Here is a 22381-nt window from a genome sequence, read left to right on the forward strand (position 1 = left end):
AGCCCATAATTCTGGTTTTACTTCTCATCCCTGTTTTTGCTGTCTATAAATCAGAAAACACCAGCAATAATGGGAAGCCTAAAGCCATGGGACCCTGTGCCCACATGGGAAACTCAGAGGAAATTCCTGGCTCCTGGAATTGGATCAGCTTAGCTCCAGCCAATGTGACCACTTGGGGAGTGAAACCAGTGTATGTCCTCTCTGTATATCTGCCTTTCCGATAAAAATAAGCAAATCATTAAAAAATTGTTTTAAAAAAGGACTATTAAGGTTTCATCAATATAGTCTTCATAAATTGCTTACCAGACTCTCAGGTGTTAAGGATTATTTCATTACTGAAATCAGACACAGAGCTTGCATAAGAAAACAATAACTTTTCTTTTTAAACTGGCAAGTCAGAATTAGAAGGAAAGACAGAAAGATCTTCTGTCCACTGGTTCATTCCCCCAAGTGGCCGCAACGGCCAGAGCTGAGCTCGATCAGGAACCAGGAGCTTCCTCCAGGTCTCCCACTTGTGTGCAGGGTCCCAAGGCTTTGGCCCATCCTTGACTGTTTTCCCAGGCCACAAGCAGGGAGCTGGAAGGGAAAAGGGGCTGCTGGAATTAGAACTGGGGCCCATATGGAATGCTGGCACATACAAGGCAAGAACTTTGGCTGCTAGTTTAATGTGCTGGGCCCAATTACCTTTATGTTACAAAAGCAGTGTATACTTATTTCAAAAGGTTAAGAGACCACGATATGGGTCTCGGCAGTGTGGTCTAGTGGCTAAGGTCCTCGCCTTGATCCCATATGGCCGCTGGTTCTAATCCCGGCAGCTCCACTCCTCTCAGTATATCTGACTTTGTAATAAAAAAAAAAAAAAGACCACGATATAAATCATTTGGAATCCCACCACTGTTACCTTAATGTCTCTCTCATGTGTACAGTTATACATGTAAGAGAATATCATTAGTAAATAGATGAGAAATCAACCACAGTACATTACCTTATTTTTTTACTTTCTTATTATATTTTCGACAATCTTTACATAATTAATTAGGGCAAAAAGGTACAAGGGCTATAGGAAAGTGGGCAAGACTGTTATGTACATATTGTTTTCATCATATATCTGAAGTAAAGGGGATATTGAGGGAAAAGCCCCACCCAGTCTCCCACCCACCCCAGGTCCCGGATGTGGGGCATGCTCTGAGATACTTGCTCAAGTGGTTTTGATAGTTCACCAGTTATGAATTGCTGCCAGTCTCGCCACTGCAAGTACGATGAGGTCTTTGAAGAATCCACTGATTGACATAGTCCATCATAGTCTCCATTTGTCCAGTATTTCGCTGCCAACATATAGCTGAGGTGGTTGATTGACTTGTTCTTTCTTCTGTCTTTTCTTGGCTAGGGTTCTGAGTCTGCCATTTCAATTGGGGAGATCTCCAAGAAACTTTGAGGTGTTCCCAGACCAGATTTTTGTATGTACTAGTGGGTACAGGGCCCAGCACAGTCCGTCACCACGATCAGCTGCTGGTTGCAATTGCTGAATTGGTTCTGTTTTCAGCCCCAACTTCCACTGGAACCAATGGGTGTTGCAGTCCAGCCTGGTTCTGCCCAGAACATACTCGGCCCTCGCATAAACCAGTGGGAGCTGCAGCCTGGTTGGAGCGACCTACAATAAACCCCACTAGGCCTGCCCCCTACCCTGGTTTGCCAGTATGTGTAGCAGACTAGTCCAGTCTGTCCCACATCCCATTTGGCTCTCGTACATGTCAATGGGTATTGAAGCTTAGTTCCATCTAACCAGCTCAGCTCTCTAGCCCTCACAGATGTTGTTGAGTGCCTCTTTGTCTAGCCACCCCAGCCTCTGTCCTAGTTTTCGTGCCCTCCCATGGGAGTGGTAACCCAAGAGGGAGGAGCCCACTATTTCCGTCCCAGGTCTCTCTCACTCCCGGATTATGCACTCTTTAGGTGGTTCTGTGATTTGACTTGACAGAATTAGCCCCCAGTGCCAGCTTCTGCCAGCTGATGCTGTGGCTAAGACCAAAACAACCCTCACCCACTCTAATTTTGTTTGCACCAGTAGGAATAATCAGCCCAGCCTGGCTTTTCCCTGATCTAGTCCACCTGAGGCACACAGGTATTTAGCCCTGCTGAGTCTGGTCTGTCCCCATCCCAGCTCACGCTTTCCAGTCGGAGTGGCTGTCCAGCAAGGGGACCACCCCTTATTCCCCCTGCCAGTTCTGTCCCCTCCCTTCCTGGTTCTCACATGTGCTGGATGGGTGCTGCAGTCACATCATGTACAGGTACCCTCACCCTGGCATTCCGTATTGTGAACTAGTTTTTGTCACGACCGAACCTGGCCCGACCCACATTCTGTTCTGGTGCTCGGATTTGCCAGTGGATGACATGAACTGATTCAGCCTGGTCTGCCCCCGACCCTTGCCAAATGTATGCCAGTGGGAAACTTTCCATGACCTGTTCTGGGCTTTTTCCTGTCATGCTTCTTGCGCTTACCTGCAGGGTCTGTGTCCTGCCAGAGGAGTTGCCCAGGCTCCTCCATCAGAACGCCTCCCAGTGCCAGATTTTGCGTATACCAGAGGGTCCATGAGCCAGCCCTACTCAGTTCACCTCCTGTCCTAGTATGAACAGTGGCTTTTCCTGACTGGCCTTCAACCCAAGCTGGTTCTTTGCTGTTGGATGTTTCAGCCCAGCAACGGCTCATCAATACCCACATATGGCTCACACATGGCTCAGTAGGGGTTGAGACCTAGCCCAGTCCGTTCCACATCTGCCCTGGTCCTCCAGGACACCAGACGGTGTTGGGGTCTGGCCCAATTTGGTGCATCCAGTCTCAGTCCACTCTTGTGCCAAGGGAGACTACAACTGTTTCCTGGTCAGAATGCAGCCCCCATTCCAGCCCATGCGCCCCTTGGTGGGAACCTCAGTCCAGTTAGGGTGTCCCCTTAGCTCCCCAACCAGGCCTGTTTCCAGCCATAGATCACGCGCATGCCAGTGGTTGCTCTGACTCAGCTTGATTTAGCTCCTCACCTGTACCGGCCTCTGCCTTGGACACTGTGGCTTAGCGTCCCTGACTCATGCAGACCAGTAGGTGCAAGAGCCTAGCTCGGCATGATCTGTGCTCCATCCTGGTTTCTAGTTTCACTTGTAGGCTAAGGTTTGCTCAGACCTGCCCAGTACATCCTGTTCCATTACCGATTCACACATTAGCCAGCTGTTGGAGCTACTTTGCCCAGCTTATCCGACCCCCAAGTCTGGACCATATGTTCACCAGCAGGAGCTATGGCTCGCCAGGGGAGTTTCCCAAGTTCCTCCACTTAATTCACTCCCAGACCCAGTTCCCATACATGCCATTGGGTTTTAGGCCAGTGCCCGGTGCAGCCTGGCCTTCCATTTGGCCTTGTATGAGCTGGTGAATGTTGCAGCCTGGCCCACCCCACACCCTATTCAGGATGCACATTCGGGTGCTGCTGCCTTGACCAGTCCAGACTGTTGAGGGTTCCTTTACCTGTGATTGATGGCAAGCTCCTTGGTCACACCTAGCTTAGTCCATCACCACCTCAACTCTTAAGTTAACCAGTGGGGCTAGAATTTCCACAGGGTTTGGCCCACACGTCCTCCACAGAATCTACCCCCAGATATGGTTCTCAAATGCTAGTTAATGTCATGTCCCTGCCTACTGTGACCGCTCTGGTGATCCATCATCATGTCAGGTAATAGGATATCCTGCTGGACAAGCCCTGGGCCTTAGCTTTTGCATGAACTGGTGTTTGGTGCTCAGCATTGTTAAGTAATTACAAGTTCTTCAAAGGAATAGTTACTGTCATTGGGAATCTTTAGGATTGATTCACATCCCAAAGCACTGTGGGCTCAACCTGGAGCTACCTAAGCAGCGATTCCCGGCAGAGGTCCCGGCCGGACGGCCAGCAGGCAGAGCCTGGTGTTGAATGCAGCGTTGGCCACCCGGGGACAGCTCACCATGTGCACGTGGTGGCTGGCGTCTGGGATCCGAGCAAGATGCGCCGTCCTGAGGCCCACCAGCAGCCAGGCAGCTGTTGGAAGTTTAAATCCCCAGGCCCAAGGTCGCACCCCTCCCCAATCCCGTTCACCTCTCAATGAGAGCGGCAGGTGGGCCCCAGACCCCAGGCCTGCCCAACCCGGCCCCGGAGATTTACCCCAAAGGGAGCAGCCCCCCTGGAACCCACAATACATTATCGAGTGAAGCTAGTCTCTGAGGCTAGCACATTGACCTCTTCCCTCATCGCGGTGATTAGCAGTGCTCCCCTAGCACTGCATGGCAAGAGTGACAGCACTGTCTATAGTTTGTCCCCATCTGCCCACTGGGGATTCTCATACAGAGAAGGTCACCCAAGACAGCTGCAGGGTCCTTTCTTCTCTAATGGAGAAGAGAATTCTTTTCCTGTTGTCAGACACAGATAGGAGTACTCTTCACCAACCAGGGAACAGTGACCAAAGGTGTGTGAGAGAGTTACTGCCAAAGTCCTCCAGGAAAAAACCTAAATGGCTCTTGCTTGTGTAGAAAAAATGGTGGGATTTTTCAGGGTACATTTTCACTGTGATCTTCTGTAGGTTGATTTTGTTAGCAAGATTTTCAAGTACCTAACTGTCTTCAAAAATAACCTCAAAAGCAAAAGAGTGTCAAATGCATTTAATGGAATGGTGAAAAAGAAAACTCTGTAAAACATCCTTACCCTGCTTTTAATGATATCTGGGATCTGTCAGTGAGGTAAGAGGTAATTTGTAACTCATAAGAAACATGCATTCAAGAGTATTTCCAAAACGTCTTGCCCCCTCCTTGTTTGCACAGTGGCTCGATTGGTTAATCCTTTTCCTGAAAGCACTGGCATCCCAAATGGGCTCTTGGTTTGTGTCCCAGCTGCTCTGCTTCCCATCCAGCTCCTTACTTGTGGCCTGGGAAAGCAGTAGAGGACAACCCAAAAGTCTTGGGAGCCATTCTCATGTGGGAGACCCAGAAGAGGCTCCTAGTTCTGGCTTCAGATCAGCATAGCTCCAATTGTTGTAGTCATTTGGGGAGTAAGCCAGTGGGTGGAAGATCTTTCTCCTTTCTGTAAATCCGCCTTTCTGATAAAAATAAACAAATCTTTAAAAACATTGTTGGGAAAGTAGAATTAGAATATGTTTATCTGGATGACAATTTTTGAAATCTATGCTTAGCTTTTTTCTTTTAAAGATTTTCATGTGTGTATGTATGTATGTATGTATGTATTGGAAAGGCAAAATTACCGAGAAAGAGGGAGAGAGATCCTCCATCCACCAGTTCTTTCCCCCATTTGGCCTCAGTGTGTGGGACCCAGGAGCTATGGGTTTCATCCTGATACCCCATGTGCTAAAGGTGCCCAAGCACTTGGACCATCTGCTGCTGCTTTCCCAGGCACAGTTACTGGATTTAAAGTAGAGCAGTTGGGACTCAAACCAGTGCCCATTTGGGATGCCAGCATTTTGGCAGCAGTTTAACCCATGCATAACTTGTTGACCCCCCATGCATAGCTTTTTCATAATCTTCACACAGCCTTTTCTATAGAATTTCAAGTTTTTTTGCACCAAAATAAATCCTTTTAATTCTTATTTAATTCTATAGTCCTAAAGCAAAACAAAAATGCTGAATCATCATGGTTGTCAGGAACCACTGTTTAAATAAAAGCATAATCTTCAAGTTGTGTTCATGTTTTGTTAAATGTTCATCTGGGATTTTTCCTTTTCATAGTCCTGAAATCAACCATTCAGCCTTAAAGTCCCTCGTATAGGCAACTTCTTTCTTACCAGTCACCCATCAGCCCAGATAGACAGCATCTGGATTAACACCTGGAAGTGACGTTAAGTCTCAGTTTTACCTTTCTGTCCCTGTTTTGTTCCCATGTGGCCGTATTCCTGACGATTCCTTTAGAGCTCCCAGGCTCATTTGACATGTGCAGCTGTGTAGTCTTACATAATATGGTGACCTTTGCTGATGGTCACAGCCAAAGGCAGCAACACTGTCAGTTAAAACTTCATTGATGGTTTATGCCAAATTCTGGGTGTCTTATGTCATAAAGACTTTACATCTTCTTCTGACTAGTCTTTTCAGCTTTCTCTGCATATTTAAAGATACAGTGTCAACCACTAAAGCTGCTGAAAGGTCTTTGGACAATCTTTGTGCTTCTCAAAATCAGAGTTGGCTTTGGTGTACATCCGTTTGAGCCCGACAGGTCATGTCCTTTAGTCCTACTTAAATGCTCTCTGGTGTCTCAGGTAGAAGACACGTTTTAGAACCATGGACAGACCAAGAGCCAGCTTGGCAATGGGAAGGTTAATCATCCCGCTGTAGGGTCAGCATCCCATATGGATGCCGGTTTGAGTCCTGGCTGCTCCACTTCCCATCTAACTCTAACTTAATAGCCTGGGAAAGCAGCAGAGGGTGGCCCAAAGCCTTGGGCCCCTGCAGTCAGATGGGAGACCCAGAAGAAGCTCCTGGCTCCCAAATTTGGATTGGCTTAGCTCTGGCTGTTGTGGCCATTTGAGCAGTGAAGGAGCCCATAGATATCTTTTTCTTTCTCTCTCTCTCTCTCTCTCTCTCTCTCTCTGTGTGTGTGTGTGTGTGTGTGTGTGTGTGTGTGTGTAACTCTGACTTCCAATTAAAATAAATAAATTTAAAAAAAAAAAAATAGAGACAAGACCTGAGTCTGGAGGCTTGCTGTGTCTGTGACTAGCTCTAAGCTGGTCAGCCCCTTCGTTCCATAATCCATAAGATGGAACTGATGACATCTTCATGCTAAGACTGTAACTAAACAGGCATGTTAATGTGACTAGCACATGTTGTTGTATGTCAGTTTTCCTAATTAGTATTTTCTGTTCTTTCTAAGCAGTTTGGTTATTAGATAACATAATAGGAACTAGCTAATGTTCTCAAATTATGTGACTTTATTCAGCATGGTTTTTTTTAATAAAGATTTATTTATTTTTATTGGAAAAGCAGATATACAAAGGAAGAGAGACAGAGAGGAAGGTCTTCCGTCCGATGGCTCACTCCCCAAGTGACTGCAATGGCTGGAACTGAGCCAATCCGAAGCCAGGAGCCAGGAGCTCCTCCGGGTCTCCCACGCGAGTGCAGGGTCCCAAAGCCTTAGACTGTCCTTGACTGCTTTCCCAGGCCACAAGCAGGGAGCTGGATGGGAAGTGGAGCTGCCGGGATTAGAACCAGTGGCATATGGGATCCCGGCGCGCACAAGGCAAGGACTTTAACCACTATGCTATCGCACCAGGCCCTCAGCATGGCTTTAACTGAGAATTGTTATGTGCCAGAAACAAGATAATACAGAGCTAAGTAAAACACAGTTAGTCCTTATCCCCATGTACTGAGAGTTGACTTGAAAAGACAAAATTTGCCAGCAATGACCGAGTACAATGAGAACATCAGAGGAAAAAAGATTTAACCGTAAATATTTAGTGTAGACAGCGCAGGGAAAACTCACAGAAGACTGATGCTTGTGCTAAGCACTGACTTCCAGGCGGAAGGATCAGTGTTGACAAAGGCATGGAGGGGAAAGAAGCATGTGGTGTTCCGGAATGTGTGGCAGTGTAACAGCATGAAGCTGGAGAGAAGTACAGGTCAGGTATTGTAGTCCTTTCTGTCTTACTAAAAAGTCTGGACTTGAATCAGAAGGCAATGAAGAATGACTAAAGTGTTTTAAGCTAGAAAGTATACGTTTCAGTGTTATACCTTAGAGATACACATTACTGGCAGAATAGAAGATACTTCCGGGAAGGTTGGAGATGAGACGGAAGGAAGAAAAGAAGAAAGACTATTGAGGGCATTAGTCGTGATGTGGAGGAGGTAGTAAGTGTAGACTAGAGACAAGCACTTGAAGATGCTAGTGTAGGATAGAAAGGACTGCCCTTTCTGTCATGCTCTCAGAGCTGGCAGCGGCCGTCACCAAGACTCAGAGCCTGAGAGAGTAGGATGGGTGATGGTATCATTTACCAGAGTGGAAGGGGTGATGCAGCCCCAGCAGCAGTAAAGGGGAGTTAAGTTGGGGACGTATTACAGCCCACATGCCTGGGGGAGGGAGAGGCCGTCCAGTAAACTGTTTTCTTTGTTGTCCGAGGAATCTGGATATTGGAGCCAGCTCAAGAGGTTGGCATGACCGTAGGCGAGAGTGCTGTGAATGGCGAGCCAACCCAGCCCGTTACCAGTTCCCCTTTTATTTCTAATAACTAACACATAAGAGACACTTAATAAATACTTATTCATTTGAATTTACTGTGGCTAAAACTGTTACTTTTCATCTCTTCTATATGTGCTTTGGAGGAAAAATGATCTAATTTTTACTAAGCAGCTGTCAACTTTTGGGTGGGAGGTGCCAACCCAAGCAATGCTTAATTCACAGTAGTCCTTTTTGTTTTTAAGGTTTATTTATTATTTTTATTGGAAAGGCAGATATACAGAGAGGAAGATCTCCCATCTGCTGGTTCACTCCCCAGGTGGCCTCAACAGCCAGAGCTGAGCCAATCTGAAGCCAGGAACCAGGAACTTCTGGGTCTCCCACGCAGGTGCAGGGTCCCAAGGCTTTGGGCATTCCTTGACTGCTTTCCCAGGCCACAAGCAGGGAACTGGATGGGAAATGGAGCAGCCAGGATACAAACCATCACCCATATGAGTTCCTGGCAGATGCAAGGCGAGGACTTTAGCAACTAGGCTTCCGATCCAGGTTCTCCTTTTTCTTTTACAGTTTTATAATTCTTAGTAGTTTATTTGAAAGGCAGAGAAACAGAGATTTTTTTTTCATCTATTTGTTCACTCCCCAAATGTCCACAACAGCCAAAACTGGATCAGACAAAGGCGGGAAGACCAGAACTCAATCCAGTTAGATCTCCCATGTAGGTGGCACGGACCCGAGTTCTTGAACCATAACCTGCTGGCTCTCTGCTTGTCAGCAGAGACAAAAAAAGAACCCAACCTTGGACATTCCAATAGAGAATCAAAGCAGGTGCCTCTTAACCCTGTTCAGATGCCCAACTTGACACAATTTCTTGAGGACAGATGTCACAACTAGAATGAGCTGGCACAAAATTGACCCTTACCTGGTTATTTCCTAATCACTAATTTTTAAGTTTATTATTTACTTGAAAAATAAAATGACAGGGAACACAAAAAGAGAAGTCTTCCTTTTACCGTTTCACTCCCCACATGCTCGCAACGGCTGGTGCTGAAGCTGGGCCAGGCTGAAGTCAGGAGCCCACAACTCCATCTGGATCTCCCTTGTTGGTGGGGGAGGTGCAAGCACTCGGGGTGCCATCTGTTGCCTTACATTGGCAAGAAACTGCATCATAAACAGTCTCTGGGACTCAAACCAACACTTTAGCTGGCACTGTGATGTAGTAAGCTGAGCCTTCAGCTATGATGCCAGCATCCTATATGGGCACTGGTTCGAGTCCCAGCTGTTCACTTCTGATTCAGCTCCCTGCTAATGGCCTGGAAAGCAGGGAAAGATGGACCAAGTCGATAGGATCCTGCACCCACGTGGGAGACCCAAAGGAAGCTCCCAGCTTCTGGCTTCAAATCAGTTCAGCTCTAGCCACTGCGGCTATTTGGGGAGTGAACTAGTGGATGAAAGATCTTTCTCTGTCTCTCCTTCTCTCTGCAAATCTGCCTTTCAAACAAAAATAAATAAATCTTTCAGAGAAAAAAGAAACAACACTTGAATATGCGACGCAGGGTTACCAAGTGGTGGTTTAACTTGCTGTACCACAACACCCACCTCATTTTTGTGATTATTAGTCAGCCTCACGATGGTGATGAATTATTTGAGGAAAGCTTAAAATTCTTCTCCAAGTGAGTGGCTTTAGATACACTATTTATAGCACTCAAGGCTAACATGTAAGAAGTTTTGTTTGTTACCTGCTGATCTATTTTTGAACAGATCTTTAGCAGCTTGTCTGACTCAAAGAAATGGTGAGATGATCATCCCAGAGAGTAGTCCAGGGCAGGCCTTGTGACTTGGGGGGTTAAACTTCTGCTTGGAACACCTTCATCCCCTTATTTTTATATATGTGATTATATTTAATACCCAGACCCCTACAAGTCAAACCAAGTACAAGGGATCTTCAGAGATGTTATGAGGGACCAGCACTCTGGCATAGTGTGTGTTACGCCTGATCCTGCAGTATTGACATCCAGTATGGGCACTGGTTTAAGTCGCAGCTGCTCCACTTCAGATCCAACTCCTTGCCAGTGAACCTGGGAAAACAGCTGAAGGTGGCCCAGGTGCTTGGGCTCCTGCATCCACGTGGGAGACCCAGAAGAAGCTCTGAGCTTCTGGCTTTGGCCTGGCACAGTCCCTGGCAGTGGGTGGAAGATCTCTTCCTCTGTCTTTCCTTCTCTGTGATTTTACCTTTCAAGTAAATACGTTTTTTAATGATATGGAAAACATGTATTATGAAAAACTATGCATGGATTTTAAATTCTTCTGCAATAAAATATGCATCTTTTTATTCCATTCCCCATGAGCTTTAAAAAGAGCTTTGTATTACTCTCACTTTAAATAAGAGGAAATGTGTATGCCCTTGGGAACAATATTTTGTGTGTGTCTGCTAAATCTGCAGAGAGAGTTCTTTTGCCAATATCTCAGTTCCATCTTGGACACCCTAAAGCAATATTCCTAATCAGCCAACAAAAGATCCTCCTAATCTATGTTCAACTTGTCTCAAGTTATTTATTTGTTTGTTTGTTTGTTTGTTTGTTTGTTTTTATTGGAAAGGCAGATTTACAGAGAGGAGGAGAGACAGAGAAAAACATCTTCCATCCGCTAATTCACTCCCCAAGTAAGCGCAACAGCTGGAGCTGAGCCAATCCGAAGCCAGGAGCCAGGCATTTCTTCCAGATCTCTGCAGGTGCAGGGTCCCAAGGCTTTGGGCCATGCTCTGCTCCTTTCCCAGGCCACAAGCAGGGAGCTGGGAGGGAAGTGGGGCTGCTGTAACAATGAACCAGCACCCATAGGTTTCAGCACATTCAAGAGATATCTTCCATCTACTGATTCACTTCCAAAATGGCCACAACAGCTAAGGCTGCACTAGACCAAAGCCAGGAACCAGGATCTTCATCCAGGAGTCCAAAGAGTTGGCCCATCCTCCATGGCTTTCCCTGGACATTAGCAGGGATCCGGACAGGAAGTAGAGCAGCCAGTACTCAAACTTGTGCCCATATGGGATACTGGCTTTTAAGATTTATTAATTTTTTTATTTAAAAGGCAGAGTTACCAGAGAGATACTCTTCCATCTGCTGGTTTACTCCCCAAATGGTTGCAGTGGTCAGAGCAGTGCCGGTCTGAAGCCAGGAGTTTTTACCAAGTCTCCAACCTGGTAAAGGGCATTTGGGCTGCCCTTCACTGCTTTGCTGGGCCGTTAGCAGGGAGTTGAATAGGAAGTGGAACAGCCAGGACTCAAATTGGTGCCCGTATGGGATGCCGGCTGCAGGTGAAGGTGTAGTCTACAGTGAATTTTTCAGTAGATGTTATTCACTCCAGGAATACTCTTTTGTTATAGAGTATGTAGTGTGCAGTATGGTAACATGATCTTTGCAAAACTTCACGCCTAAATGGCTTGTTGCCTGCTTTGCTGTGAGTACATGCATATCACTTGCCATGGCACCTGGCTTCCATTAGATTGCTCATTTTCAAATGGCCTGCGTCCGTTTCCTGCTGGTGTGATTGACTGCCTTCTCTTCTGCCTGAAGCATCTGTATTTGAACTTTTAAGAACAGGTCCATCCATTGTGATGATATCCCCCCCAGACATAGTCTCTTTGAGGTGTTTACTTTGGAACTGTTTTTGCTGTGGTGTGAGACCAGGATTTGTTTCTCTTAGAGGTTGGTATTGTGGCATTCGTTTGTGAAAAAAAAATACATCTCAGTTACCAGGTCATTTTTAGTCTTCATACAAAGAAATGTTCACCCCATAGATGGCTGATTTACTTGAGAGGCTGAGACACTCCTCAGATGCTTTCAACAGTCAGCCCTGGGGCTGCAGCTGGGAGACAATGACACAGGCCACATCTTCCACGTGGATGGCAGGAGCCCAAGGCCTGAAGCCATCCCTGCCACCTACCAGAGTTAGCAGGAAGCAACTCATGGACCAGGACCCAGTGTTGATTTCAGATACTCTGCTACAGAAAGCGGGCATCATAGTCAGCAGCCTAAGTGCCTGCCCCACATTTTACTCTTTGTGGTACTGTGTTTGATGCCATGACAATAATTAGAGCGAGTCTGTGCTGCCTGTCCTCAACTTCTTTCTCCCTGTTAACCAAAATCTAGATTTCAGCTTCCTTGTTAGGGATGAATACTGACACAAATGCCCTGGCAACACAAAACGTCTCTTAACTTGATCAACCTACTCAAGAACATGTGTTATCTTCTTTAAAAAATAAAAAATGTTTATTTGAAGCACAACTTTTCAGAACAAGGGAGAGACCAAGAGAAAGATCTTCCATCTGTTGATTTACTCTCCAAATGGCCTCAACAGGGATGGGTGTGCCAGGCTGAGCCAGGGGCCAGGAACTCCATCTGGGTCTCTTGCATGGGTGCTGAGGACCCAAGTACTTGGACCTTCTCCCACTGTTTTCACAAGTGTATTAGCAGGAAACTGGATCAGAAACAGAGCTTCCAGAACTCAAACTAGCACTCTGATATGGGATGTCAGTGTTGCAAGCTGTGGTTTAAACTACTGCGCCACACCAGCCCCAAGAATATGTTTTGATTAACTCATAAATTACATTCTGTCCTGTGCATGGCAATGAAGTAGACATTTAATAATGGCAAAAATAACTGTTAAGTATGGAAAGAATCTATCATACAGGGACGTTCATAGGAATACTGACAGTGCCAGGTCCTGTGAGAGGCACATTGGAATTATTTCTCAAGTGAATAATGTATGAAAATATAACCAGAATGATATTGAAACTGCTTAAGCTACTGGTAGTCTATTGTGAACAAGTTCTACCTTTTGCCTACTTAAAGAGCTAAGATCCTTGGTTTATTTTAATATTAATGTTTTTGAAGCTTCTTAAAAATCATTACTGATTCTCATCATTTACTATATTCTTCCCCCCATTATTGCTAACCTTGCATTTGTGTTGTTATTCATTTGTAGAGTATAAATGGCATTCGCACAGAGGAGGTGGCTCTCGTGACAAAGGGGCTATCTAACCCTGATTCTGACTGGGAGGGCCCCACACACTCGGTAGTTCCTAGTGAGAGCCAGATGACTGCCCCAGCGGCGTCACCACAAAACTTTGGCTCTGTCTCCATCTTCGTAAGCGGCAAGGAAACGGAAGAGGAGGAGCAGGGGGAAGCTGGTTGTTTTGATGCTAAGGAGCTGCTGAGAGTCCCAAGTGGGGAATATATAGGAATGGAGGAACAGGCCAGTGCCTGCAACTCCTCAATCCCACCAGCCACCTGCCCGCTGCGACCTGGGGAGGAAAAGGCACAGAGTAGTGAAGAACATGTTGCACCAGGAGAGCCACACGAGAAGCAAAATGGATCATTTCTTGACTCTCACGTGGGTAACCAGTTCCCCACCCTCATTCGAAGTTTCCAGGTAGTAACTGGGTGATGCAGCTCTCGTGACGCTTTGGGAAAGGGCCAGAATCTGTTCTGTGGAGGAAGTGCTGGTGTTGGTGAGAGTGGTGGTGGCATGAGGGTCGTGGCCTCGCTGCATGTCTCCAAGCTCACAAAGTAAAATTAAAGCTTTTGACCCTTTGATCACTGTAAAGAAATTCATTCTGAGCAACTAACTTCATGGCTGGAAATGCTTTCTTCCTTGATGACAGAAATCTGGGGAGGAAACCCCAGCAATGTATGTTTCTGAAGCTGGTGATCTTCATCTTTTCCTTGTGTGAGTATGAACTCTGGAAGGAAGGACGTGAACTTTTGAGACTCTGGTGATGAGGAACCTTCAGTGTTCTGAGACCGTGCTCCAAAAATCCCAACACTCTTAATTAAAAGGGGCAACTGATCTTCATTCTGAGATTTCAGATCCCAAGGAAAGACGTACGTGCTGCGGCCACCACTCCCACTGACCCCACCCATGGGGGCTTCCCTGATCCTAGGCACTCAAGGCACTTAACATCTTAAGATGTTAAGGTGGATGGCACTTAATCTTATCCCAATCAAATGGTAGTTTTAGGGTGATTTATGTCTTGGGGAGGGTGAGCAGGCGGACAAGAAGGCCTCTGATATCTCACTAATGTTCATTCTTTTAAATTCTGAGATTAATCACCTGGTGGTGGTAGAACTGATTTATTTTCTTTTCAGTTTTCCAAATATTCTTTCTTCTCGATAACTGCAAAGTGAATGTCTGACATTGATTTGAAAGAAGTTAATTGATTCCAGGATGATGCATTCCAGTGCCACTGCTGTTTCATGGACCATTTGTACTTAGCAGAGGAAATGTGGCTGATTTTCTTAATTATGATGGTACAATCGCAAGGACAAGTGAAAGTGATTGCTATTTGGCAAATAGTCTTATATTCAAATTATGAAGGTCAGTCTGGAGTGTTGTATATTACTGATCGTAACTGTCTGATCTTATGGCTTTCCATTAAGCTTATGAAAGTGATTACAGTAATGCTGCTTTTTAAATATCCCTCATGACATGACATCTTGTCAGGGCTGTTTTTGGAAGAATTTCCAGGTCTAGGGTGGAGCAAACACCTTGAGAAATTGAGCTTTCCCTTTGCTTGGTTAAATCCATCACTTTGATCAGATCAATGTCAGAAGAGTAGTTCTCCAAAGCCTTCTGAAAGATTCTGGTAACTGTTTCTGTACTGGTTCACAGCCTCCCCTGGTGAAGACTCAAACTGTCACCATCTCAGATACTGCCAACGCTGTAAAAAGTGAAATCCCAACCAAAGATGTGCCTATTGTCCACACCGAGACCAAGACCATCACTTACGAAGCTGCCCAGGTAGGACACGATTTGCTGCCTCAGAATCAAAGACTGGAGTAAACCCCAATAAACAACCTTCTTTCTTCCTGGGATTTCTCTTCATTTGCTGAAGATAATTTCAGATTTGTTGGAGCAGTTCTTTCAAGAACAAAATTATCTTTCAAGAACAAAATTATCAGTTCACTGGAGAAAGATGATCTTGTGGAATGATTTGAAACTTGGGGTTTGGGTCCACATACCTGATCTCAGGCCCTGGTTCCCTTATTTACCAACTTGGATAAGTTATTGAATATCTTTGAGTCTTCATCTCCCCTGCCGGAAATGTTAGCATCTATATTGTGATGTTGTTAATAGGATTTAAACATTTAAATTTTAAAAATATTTCTGCTTGTAATTCCTTATTTCTAAAAGTTTGCATAGGCTAATGTTGATTTTTTAAAGTTATTCACAGAAGTCAAAAGTAAAAAAAAAAAGTATTCCCTCTATAAACTGAATTGCTAATTCATCCCTGCAAGAAATATTTTTATTTTTTTTAAAGATTTATTTATTTTTATTACAAAGTCAGATATACAGAGAGAGGAGGAGAGACAGAGAGGAAGATCTTCTGTCCGATGATTCACTCCCCAAGTGAGCCACAATGGGCCAGTGCGCGCCGATCCAAAGCCAGGAACCAGGAAACTCTTCTGGGTCTCCCACGCGGGTGCAGTGTCCCAATGCATTGGGCTGTCCTCGACTGCTTTCCCAGGCCACAAGCAGGGAACTGGATGGGAAGTGGAGCTGCTGGGATTAGAACCGGCGCCCATATGGGATCCCGGGGCGTTCAAGGCGAGGACTTTAGCTGCTAGGCCACGCCGCCGGGCCCAAGAAATATTTTTGAACATTTATTAGTGAGCAGAGGCAGAGTACAAAGTGGACACAGTTCCCACCCTCTGGCACTTATAGTCCAGTAAGGAAATACAGGCAGTAAGATATAAACAGATGTATTTAACAGAAGTTAAATAATAAATAATTAAAAAAAAAAAAAGATATAAACAGATGTATAAATAGATTTCAGACAGTGGTAAGTGCTGTAAAGAAAAACGGGGCGCATGTTTGGCACAGTAGTCGGGAGGCTACTTGGGACACCTGCACACTGTGAAGGAGTGTCTGGGTTCAAGTCCTGTCTGCACTCCTGAGTCCAGCTTCCTGCTGGTGTGCACCCTTTGAGACAGCAATGATGGGTCCCTGCTGCCTACATGGAGACCTAAATTGAATTCCTGTCTCCAGGACATTGAAGGAATGACTCAGAGAGTAGGATCTCCGTCCCCTGCCGCCACCCTATCTGCCACCTCAGATAAAATAAATGTGTGTATGTGGAGGCTTGCGTACATCAGAACACTCCGAGTAGCCTCCTCCTCTGCCCCAGAAGGAAAGGAGAGCAGGCAGCACAGTCGCCTCTGAGAAGGACTGAGACTACAGGTCTGATCAGGAACCCGAGGGGGACTGACTGCTCACTGTATGCCATTCTGAAGGTTTAAAGTTTTGTAGCATATACAAGTACATGTACAGTAAGCTGTTAATGGTTCAAAATGAATTGTTTCAAAAGCCAGGGTCACAAGTGCCCACAGAAGATCAGGTGGTCCAAGTATAGCCTGTCACAGTCACTCACCCTCTAACATGGAGAAGACGCGTACAGCAGTAAAGGCACAGGATGTGAAGAGAGAGCACCTGTGCTGGGAATTAGACTTAGGCCTTAATTCAACACTTGCTGATTGGTGACCTTAGGCAAGTCATTTAATCTCTGAGTCTTGGTTTTCTCTTCTGACGAATACTTCTATAGCATTACTGAACTATATTTACCTGGCACACAGAGCTCCAGAATTGATTGTTACTGGGATCAGGTCTGACTCAGCAAAGCCCACGTCCCCTGTCACAGGGCCTCAGAGTGACTACCACATCTACTGCTGCCTCCAGCTTCCTGCTCATGTGCCCCTTAGCAGGCAGCACAGGATGGCCCAAGTAGTTGGGTCCCCACCACCCAGGTGGGAAACTAGATTGAGCCCCAAGTTTCTGGCCTCAGCCTGGCCTGGCCCCACCTGTTACAGACATTTTGAGAGTGAACCAGTGAATAAAATCTATGTGTGTCTATCTCTCGGCCTTTCAAAAAAATTTTGTGTTATTTAGATTATTTAAATGATAACTGTTACTCTATTGTTATGTATCTTTGCTTATTTCATTTTAACCAGGCTTAAAACAATTGGCCAAAATAAAAATTGCCAGACAATAGGGTAGAATAGGGGAGACAGTTGAATTTAGAGTCAGATTTCTTGGGTTTGAACCTGTACCATCACTTGGCTAATATGCAGTCTAATTACTTTCCTTTTTTACTTTCAAAACATGAGGCAGTAATACTTGTAGGTCTACCTCAAAGGGCCCTTGTGAGGAGTCAGCGAGTTAAGGTACAGAAAATGCTCCCCAAGTATCTGGCACACAATGAGCACCCGCTATTTACCTGCTGTGAGGATTATTTAGTCATTAAGGTAGCAGCTTCTGCTTTTGTTTTCATTATTCTTCCTGACATGTAAGTCCCAGGACCCACTTTTATTTATTCCTCATACTTTGGGAAATGGCATGAAAGGAAATAGGACGTCAGGGTAGAATTGTTTGTGACTGTGGGGGAGTGGGAGAGAAAAATCTACAGACAGAAAAATTGAGCTTCTGATTGCTTGATTGATCAGTCTTGACAAATGTCTACACCTGCCAGCCCAGGACACACTTCTAGTACTTGTGAAACTTCCATCAGCCCGTTCCACCCAGTGCCTTTTCCTCCAGGCAGCCACTGCTCTGGTGTCTACCACCACAAATGTATTTTGTGCCTGTTTTTAGACTTCCTCTAAATGGAAGTCTACAGTGGTATACTCTTCTTTCTGACTTTTTTCTCTGAACAGAGTTATTTTAGGTTCACCCAAGTTGTGAATTGTTATTTTACTCTTTTTTCTAAGATTTGTTTATTTTAATTATAAAGTCAGATATACAGAGAGGAGGAGAGACAGAGAGGAAGATCTTCCATCCAATGATTCACTCCCCAAGTGGCCACAACGGCCGGAGCTGAACCGATCTGAAGCCAGGAACCCCAAGCTTCTTCCAGGTCACCTTGCAGGTGCAGATCCCAAAGCTTTGGGCCATCCTTGACTGCTTTCCCAGGCCACAAGCAGGGAACTGGTTGGGAAACAGGGCGCCAGGACACAAACCAGCACCCATGTGGGATGCTGGCACATTCAAGGCAAGAACTTTAGCTGCCTAAGATACCACACTGGGTCCTGCTCTTTTTTTAATCACGGAATAATATGCTATTGTATGAAATACCACTGTTTTTTTTCTTATTTGTTGATAGACAGTGGGTTAATTCTAGCTGTGAGAAAATATGAATAAGGCTGCTATAAACATTCATGTACAAATCTTTCTGTGAGCATGAGGAAAATACCTAAAAGTAGAATTGCAGGGTCCTAGGATAATGGATGCCTGGTTTTGTAGGCAAATATCAAAGCCGTGGTACCATTTTGAGGCAACACTGGCAGGAGAATGGAAGAAAGGGGCTCCATGAACGATAACAATGTCTCCTCCACCTTCTTTGACAGGAAGGAGAGTAGAGGACAAGGTGGGGGGAGGGCACAGATGGAGTTCCCAGTTTCTAGAGGACGAGCTCTTCAGAAGGGCTTAGCCCTCCTTGCCTGCACATTGATATAATAATTTATAAAGTGCTTTCGTTTCTACAGTTAATCTTGATCTTCACAGCAGTGCTATGTTATAGGCAGAACATATACACGGACACTTCAAAAAAAGACAATACAGAAATGGAATTGAAAGATAAGGTTTTGGGCCCGGCGGCGTGGCCTAGCGGCTAAGGTCCTCACCTTGAACGTGCCCCGGGATCCCATATGGGCGCCGGTTCTAATCCTGGCAGCTCCACTTCCCATCCAGCTCCCTGCTTGTGGCCTGGGAAAGCAGTCGAGGACAGCCCAAAGCTTTGGGACACTGCACCCGCGTGGGAGACATGTAAGAGGTTCCTGGTTCCCGGCTTTGGATCAGCGCGCACCGGCCCATTGCGGCTCACTTGGGGAGTGAATCATCGGACAGAAGATCTTCCTCTCTGTCTCTCCTTCTCTCTCTGTATATCTGACTTTGTAATCAAACAAATAAATCCTTTAAAAAAAAAAAGATAAGGTTTTTTGGTATAAAATTTGCTGAAAGCATGCATATAAGGGATCTTCACAAAGTTAGTGGAAAATGTATATTAGGAAAAAAATAAGCATAGATTTCAAACATGGCATGTAGGCATGTTTGCATCCCAAGTAGTCTTACTACTACACCAAATGCCTGTCATTTTCCTTGTACTTTCTCTTTTAAAATAATTAATTAATTAAAGGGTTTATTTATCTATATGACAGAGAAGGAAGACAGATCTTCCATCTATTGGTTCACTCCCCCAAAGGCTACATGAATGGCAGGAGTCCAAGTACTTTGGCTATCTTCTGCTGTTTTCCCAGACCATTAGCAGGAGTTGAATTGCCAGTGGAAAAGCCAGGACTCAAACCATCATTGCCCACATGGAATGCCAGCATGGCAGGCAGTGGATTAACACACTGTACCAAATTGCTGGCCACTCCCATGGACTTTTTTTTTTTAAAGATTTATTCATTTTATTACAGCCAGATATACACAGAGGAGGAGAGACAGAGAGGAAGATCTTCCATCCGATGTTTCACTCCCCAAGTGAGCCACAACGGCCAGTGCTATGCCGATCCGAAGCCGGGAACCAGGAACTTCTTCCAGGTCTCCCACGCGGGTGCAGGGTCCCAAAACTTTGGGGCATCCTTGACTGCTTTCCCAGGCCACAAGCAGGGAGCTGGATGGGAAGTGGAGCTCCCGGGAGTAGAACTGGCGCCCATGTGGGATCCCGGGGCTTTCAAGGTGAGGACTTTAGCCGCTAGGCCACGCCGCCGGGCCCCTTCCATGGACTTTTAAAAATACCCTTGTGGGCCCGGCGGCATGGTGGCCTAGCGGCTAAAGTCCTCACCTTAAACGCACCGGGATCCCATGTGGGCGCCGGTTCGTATCCCGGCGGCTCCACTTCCCATCCAGCTCCCTGCTTGTGGCCTGGGAAAGCAGTGGAGGACGGCCCAATGCATTGGGACACTGCACCCGCGTGGGAGACCCGGAAGAGGTTCCAGGTTCCCGGCATCGGATCGGCGCGCACCGGCCCGTTGCGGCTCACTTGGGGAGTGAATCATCGGATGGAAGATCTTCTCCTCTGTCTCTCCTCCTCTCTGTATATCTGACTTTGTAATAAAATAAATAAATCTTTAAAAAAAATACCCTTGTATTACAGTATTGGTTTTCATAAATGAAAATATTATAATATCTGCATTTTGAAGAGAGAAAACTGAAATTAAGAGTCAGAATGTGTTTCTCAAGGGCCCAGACTAGTTCCTGTCTGAGCTAAGACTCAAACCTAACCTTTCTGCCCTAAGCCCTAGTTCAAGTACTTATTAGCAGTAAAGCCTTGGACAAGTTGCTTAACCTCTCTGGGTATTAGTTTTCTTACTATACAGCAAGCATAATAATAACAACAGCATCCACCTCAGATATTAAAGAGCATAATTGAAAATACAATTACATGACCTGCTTGGCAAAGAGTAGGAGAATATAAATTCAGTCTGAATCTGAGTCTTGGCTGAGAAGTGTTAGGAAACTAGATAACATTACACCTGGTACAGCAGTGCTGTGTGAGACTGTCAGTGTCACAGCCATGTCCCTAGCGTGGATTTTGTCCAGATTCCCACCTTGGGGGGCAGCCCAGCCAAGGACTCTGTTCCCTACTAATTCTGTTTTCCTCTGCCCCTCTCCCTAATATGTTTTGGCTTGAATTGTGGCCCTGCTCATAACAATGTTGGTGGCCTCTGTTCATGATCCAAATGGCACACGTGAGCAAGCAGAAGTCAGCAGCCCCACACGTGGCTTGTGGCAAGCTTCTTTGTGGGGACAGCTGCGGTGTTTGAAATCCCTCTCCAAGGCAGTGTACATTACCAGTAATGGGTTCCCTGAGTCCGTTTATTTGAGAAGCGTGTTGTGGTGGGCAGACGCCACGGTTCCAGGCGTTTCCATCTTGGTTGTGGGGGGTTGATCAGCAGCTCCAGGTCCACTGACAGCTCAGGCATTGGCTAATCACTGTTGACCAGGCTCAGCTGGCCCCCCTACCCATCCCTTTCCCTTTATGCTGGTTTGCTTGGTTTTTTTTAAGATTTATTTATTTTTATTGGAACGGCAGATATACAGAGAGGAGGAGAGACAGAGAGGAAGATCTTCCGTCCGATGGTTCACTCCCCAAGTGACCTTGACGGCTGGAGCTGAGACAATCCGAAGTCAGGAACCAGGAGCTCTTCCTGGTCTCCCACGCAGGTGCAGGGTCCCAAGACTTTGGGCCGTCCTCGACTGCTTTCCCAGGCCACAAGCAGGGAGCTGGATGGGAAGTGGAGCGGCCAGGATACGAACCAGCGCCCATATGGTATCCCAGCACGTGCAAAGCAAGGACTTTAACCACTGTGCTATCGCGCCATGCCCTGCTGATTTACTTCTCAGCCTGGTCATAACATGCTTTGGTTGTGAAATAATGCCCTCCAGGGAGACAAATCAGACCCAGCCCTGTTCCCTGTGTAAACCTTTTCTCTGCCCTGAGCTATAACAGTCTCATAATGAACAGGAGCTCATAAGCAGGCTTCCTGTCCATCAGACTTTAATTGTCAGAAATGTCAGTAAGATGTGCTATGAGTGTTTTTTCATACTTTTTAAAAAATTTATTTATTTTTATTAGGAAGTCAGATTTATTTATTTCTTTTTATTAGGAAGTCAGATATACAGAGAGGAGGAGAGACAGAGGAGAAGATCTTCCATCCAATGATTCACTCCCCAAGTGGCCACTACGTCCGGAGCTGAGCCAGTCTGAATCCAGCAGCCAGGAACCTCCTCCAGTCTCCCACATGGGTGCAGGGTCCCAAAGCTTTGGGCCATCCTCGACTGCTTTCCCAGGCCACAAGCAGGGAGCTGGATGGGAAGCGGCACCTATATGGGATCCCGGTGCGTTTAAGGTGGTAGCCTCTAGGCCACCATGCCGGGCCCTCTGCTACTTTTTCTTAACAGAACATTTTTTACTTGATTTACCTCAGTCTTTAAAAGAAGATGCCCAGAGATTTGCTTCTTAGTCCCTTAAACCCCAACAAAGACCTTTCCTAGTTCTTTCTGGAACGGTCTCTTGTATGATTTAAAACATACTCTTGTCTTAGCAACCAGGAGTTTATACTTTTCCTGCCGTGGACATGGTATAAAGAGCACCAGATCTGTAAACAGCCACTACTTGCTAGTTTTGAGTCTCTGGACAGATCATTCAA

The 22381-nt window shown here is 45.8% G+C and overlaps 1 protein-coding gene across 8 annotated transcripts in view; it reads left to right on the top strand.

Annotated features, from left to right (window-relative positions):
* Positions 1–22381, top strand: part of EPB41 (erythrocyte membrane protein band 4.1) — a 184530-nt gene that overhangs the window by 156419 nt on the left and 5730 nt on the right. For 5 of the 8 annotated variants that reach the window (XM_058677883.1, XM_058677886.1, XM_058677891.1 and 2 more), the window contains 2 exons: positions 13161–13607; positions 14847–14975. In XM_058677883.1, the coding sequence (XP_058533866.1) occupies positions 13161–13607; positions 14847–14975 (576 nt within the window). The remainder of the gene's footprint in view (positions 1–13160; positions 13608–14846; positions 14976–22381) is intronic. The other 3 variants (XM_058677903.1, XM_004591656.3, XM_058677910.1) reach the window with 1 other exon arrangement.

This window comes from Ochotona princeps, chromosome 2 (genome assembly GCF_030435755.1).
Source record: "Ochotona princeps isolate mOchPri1 chromosome 2, mOchPri1.hap1, whole genome shotgun sequence".
In the NCBI taxonomy this organism is placed as follows: Eukaryota; Metazoa; Chordata; class Mammalia; order Lagomorpha; family Ochotonidae; genus Ochotona; species Ochotona princeps.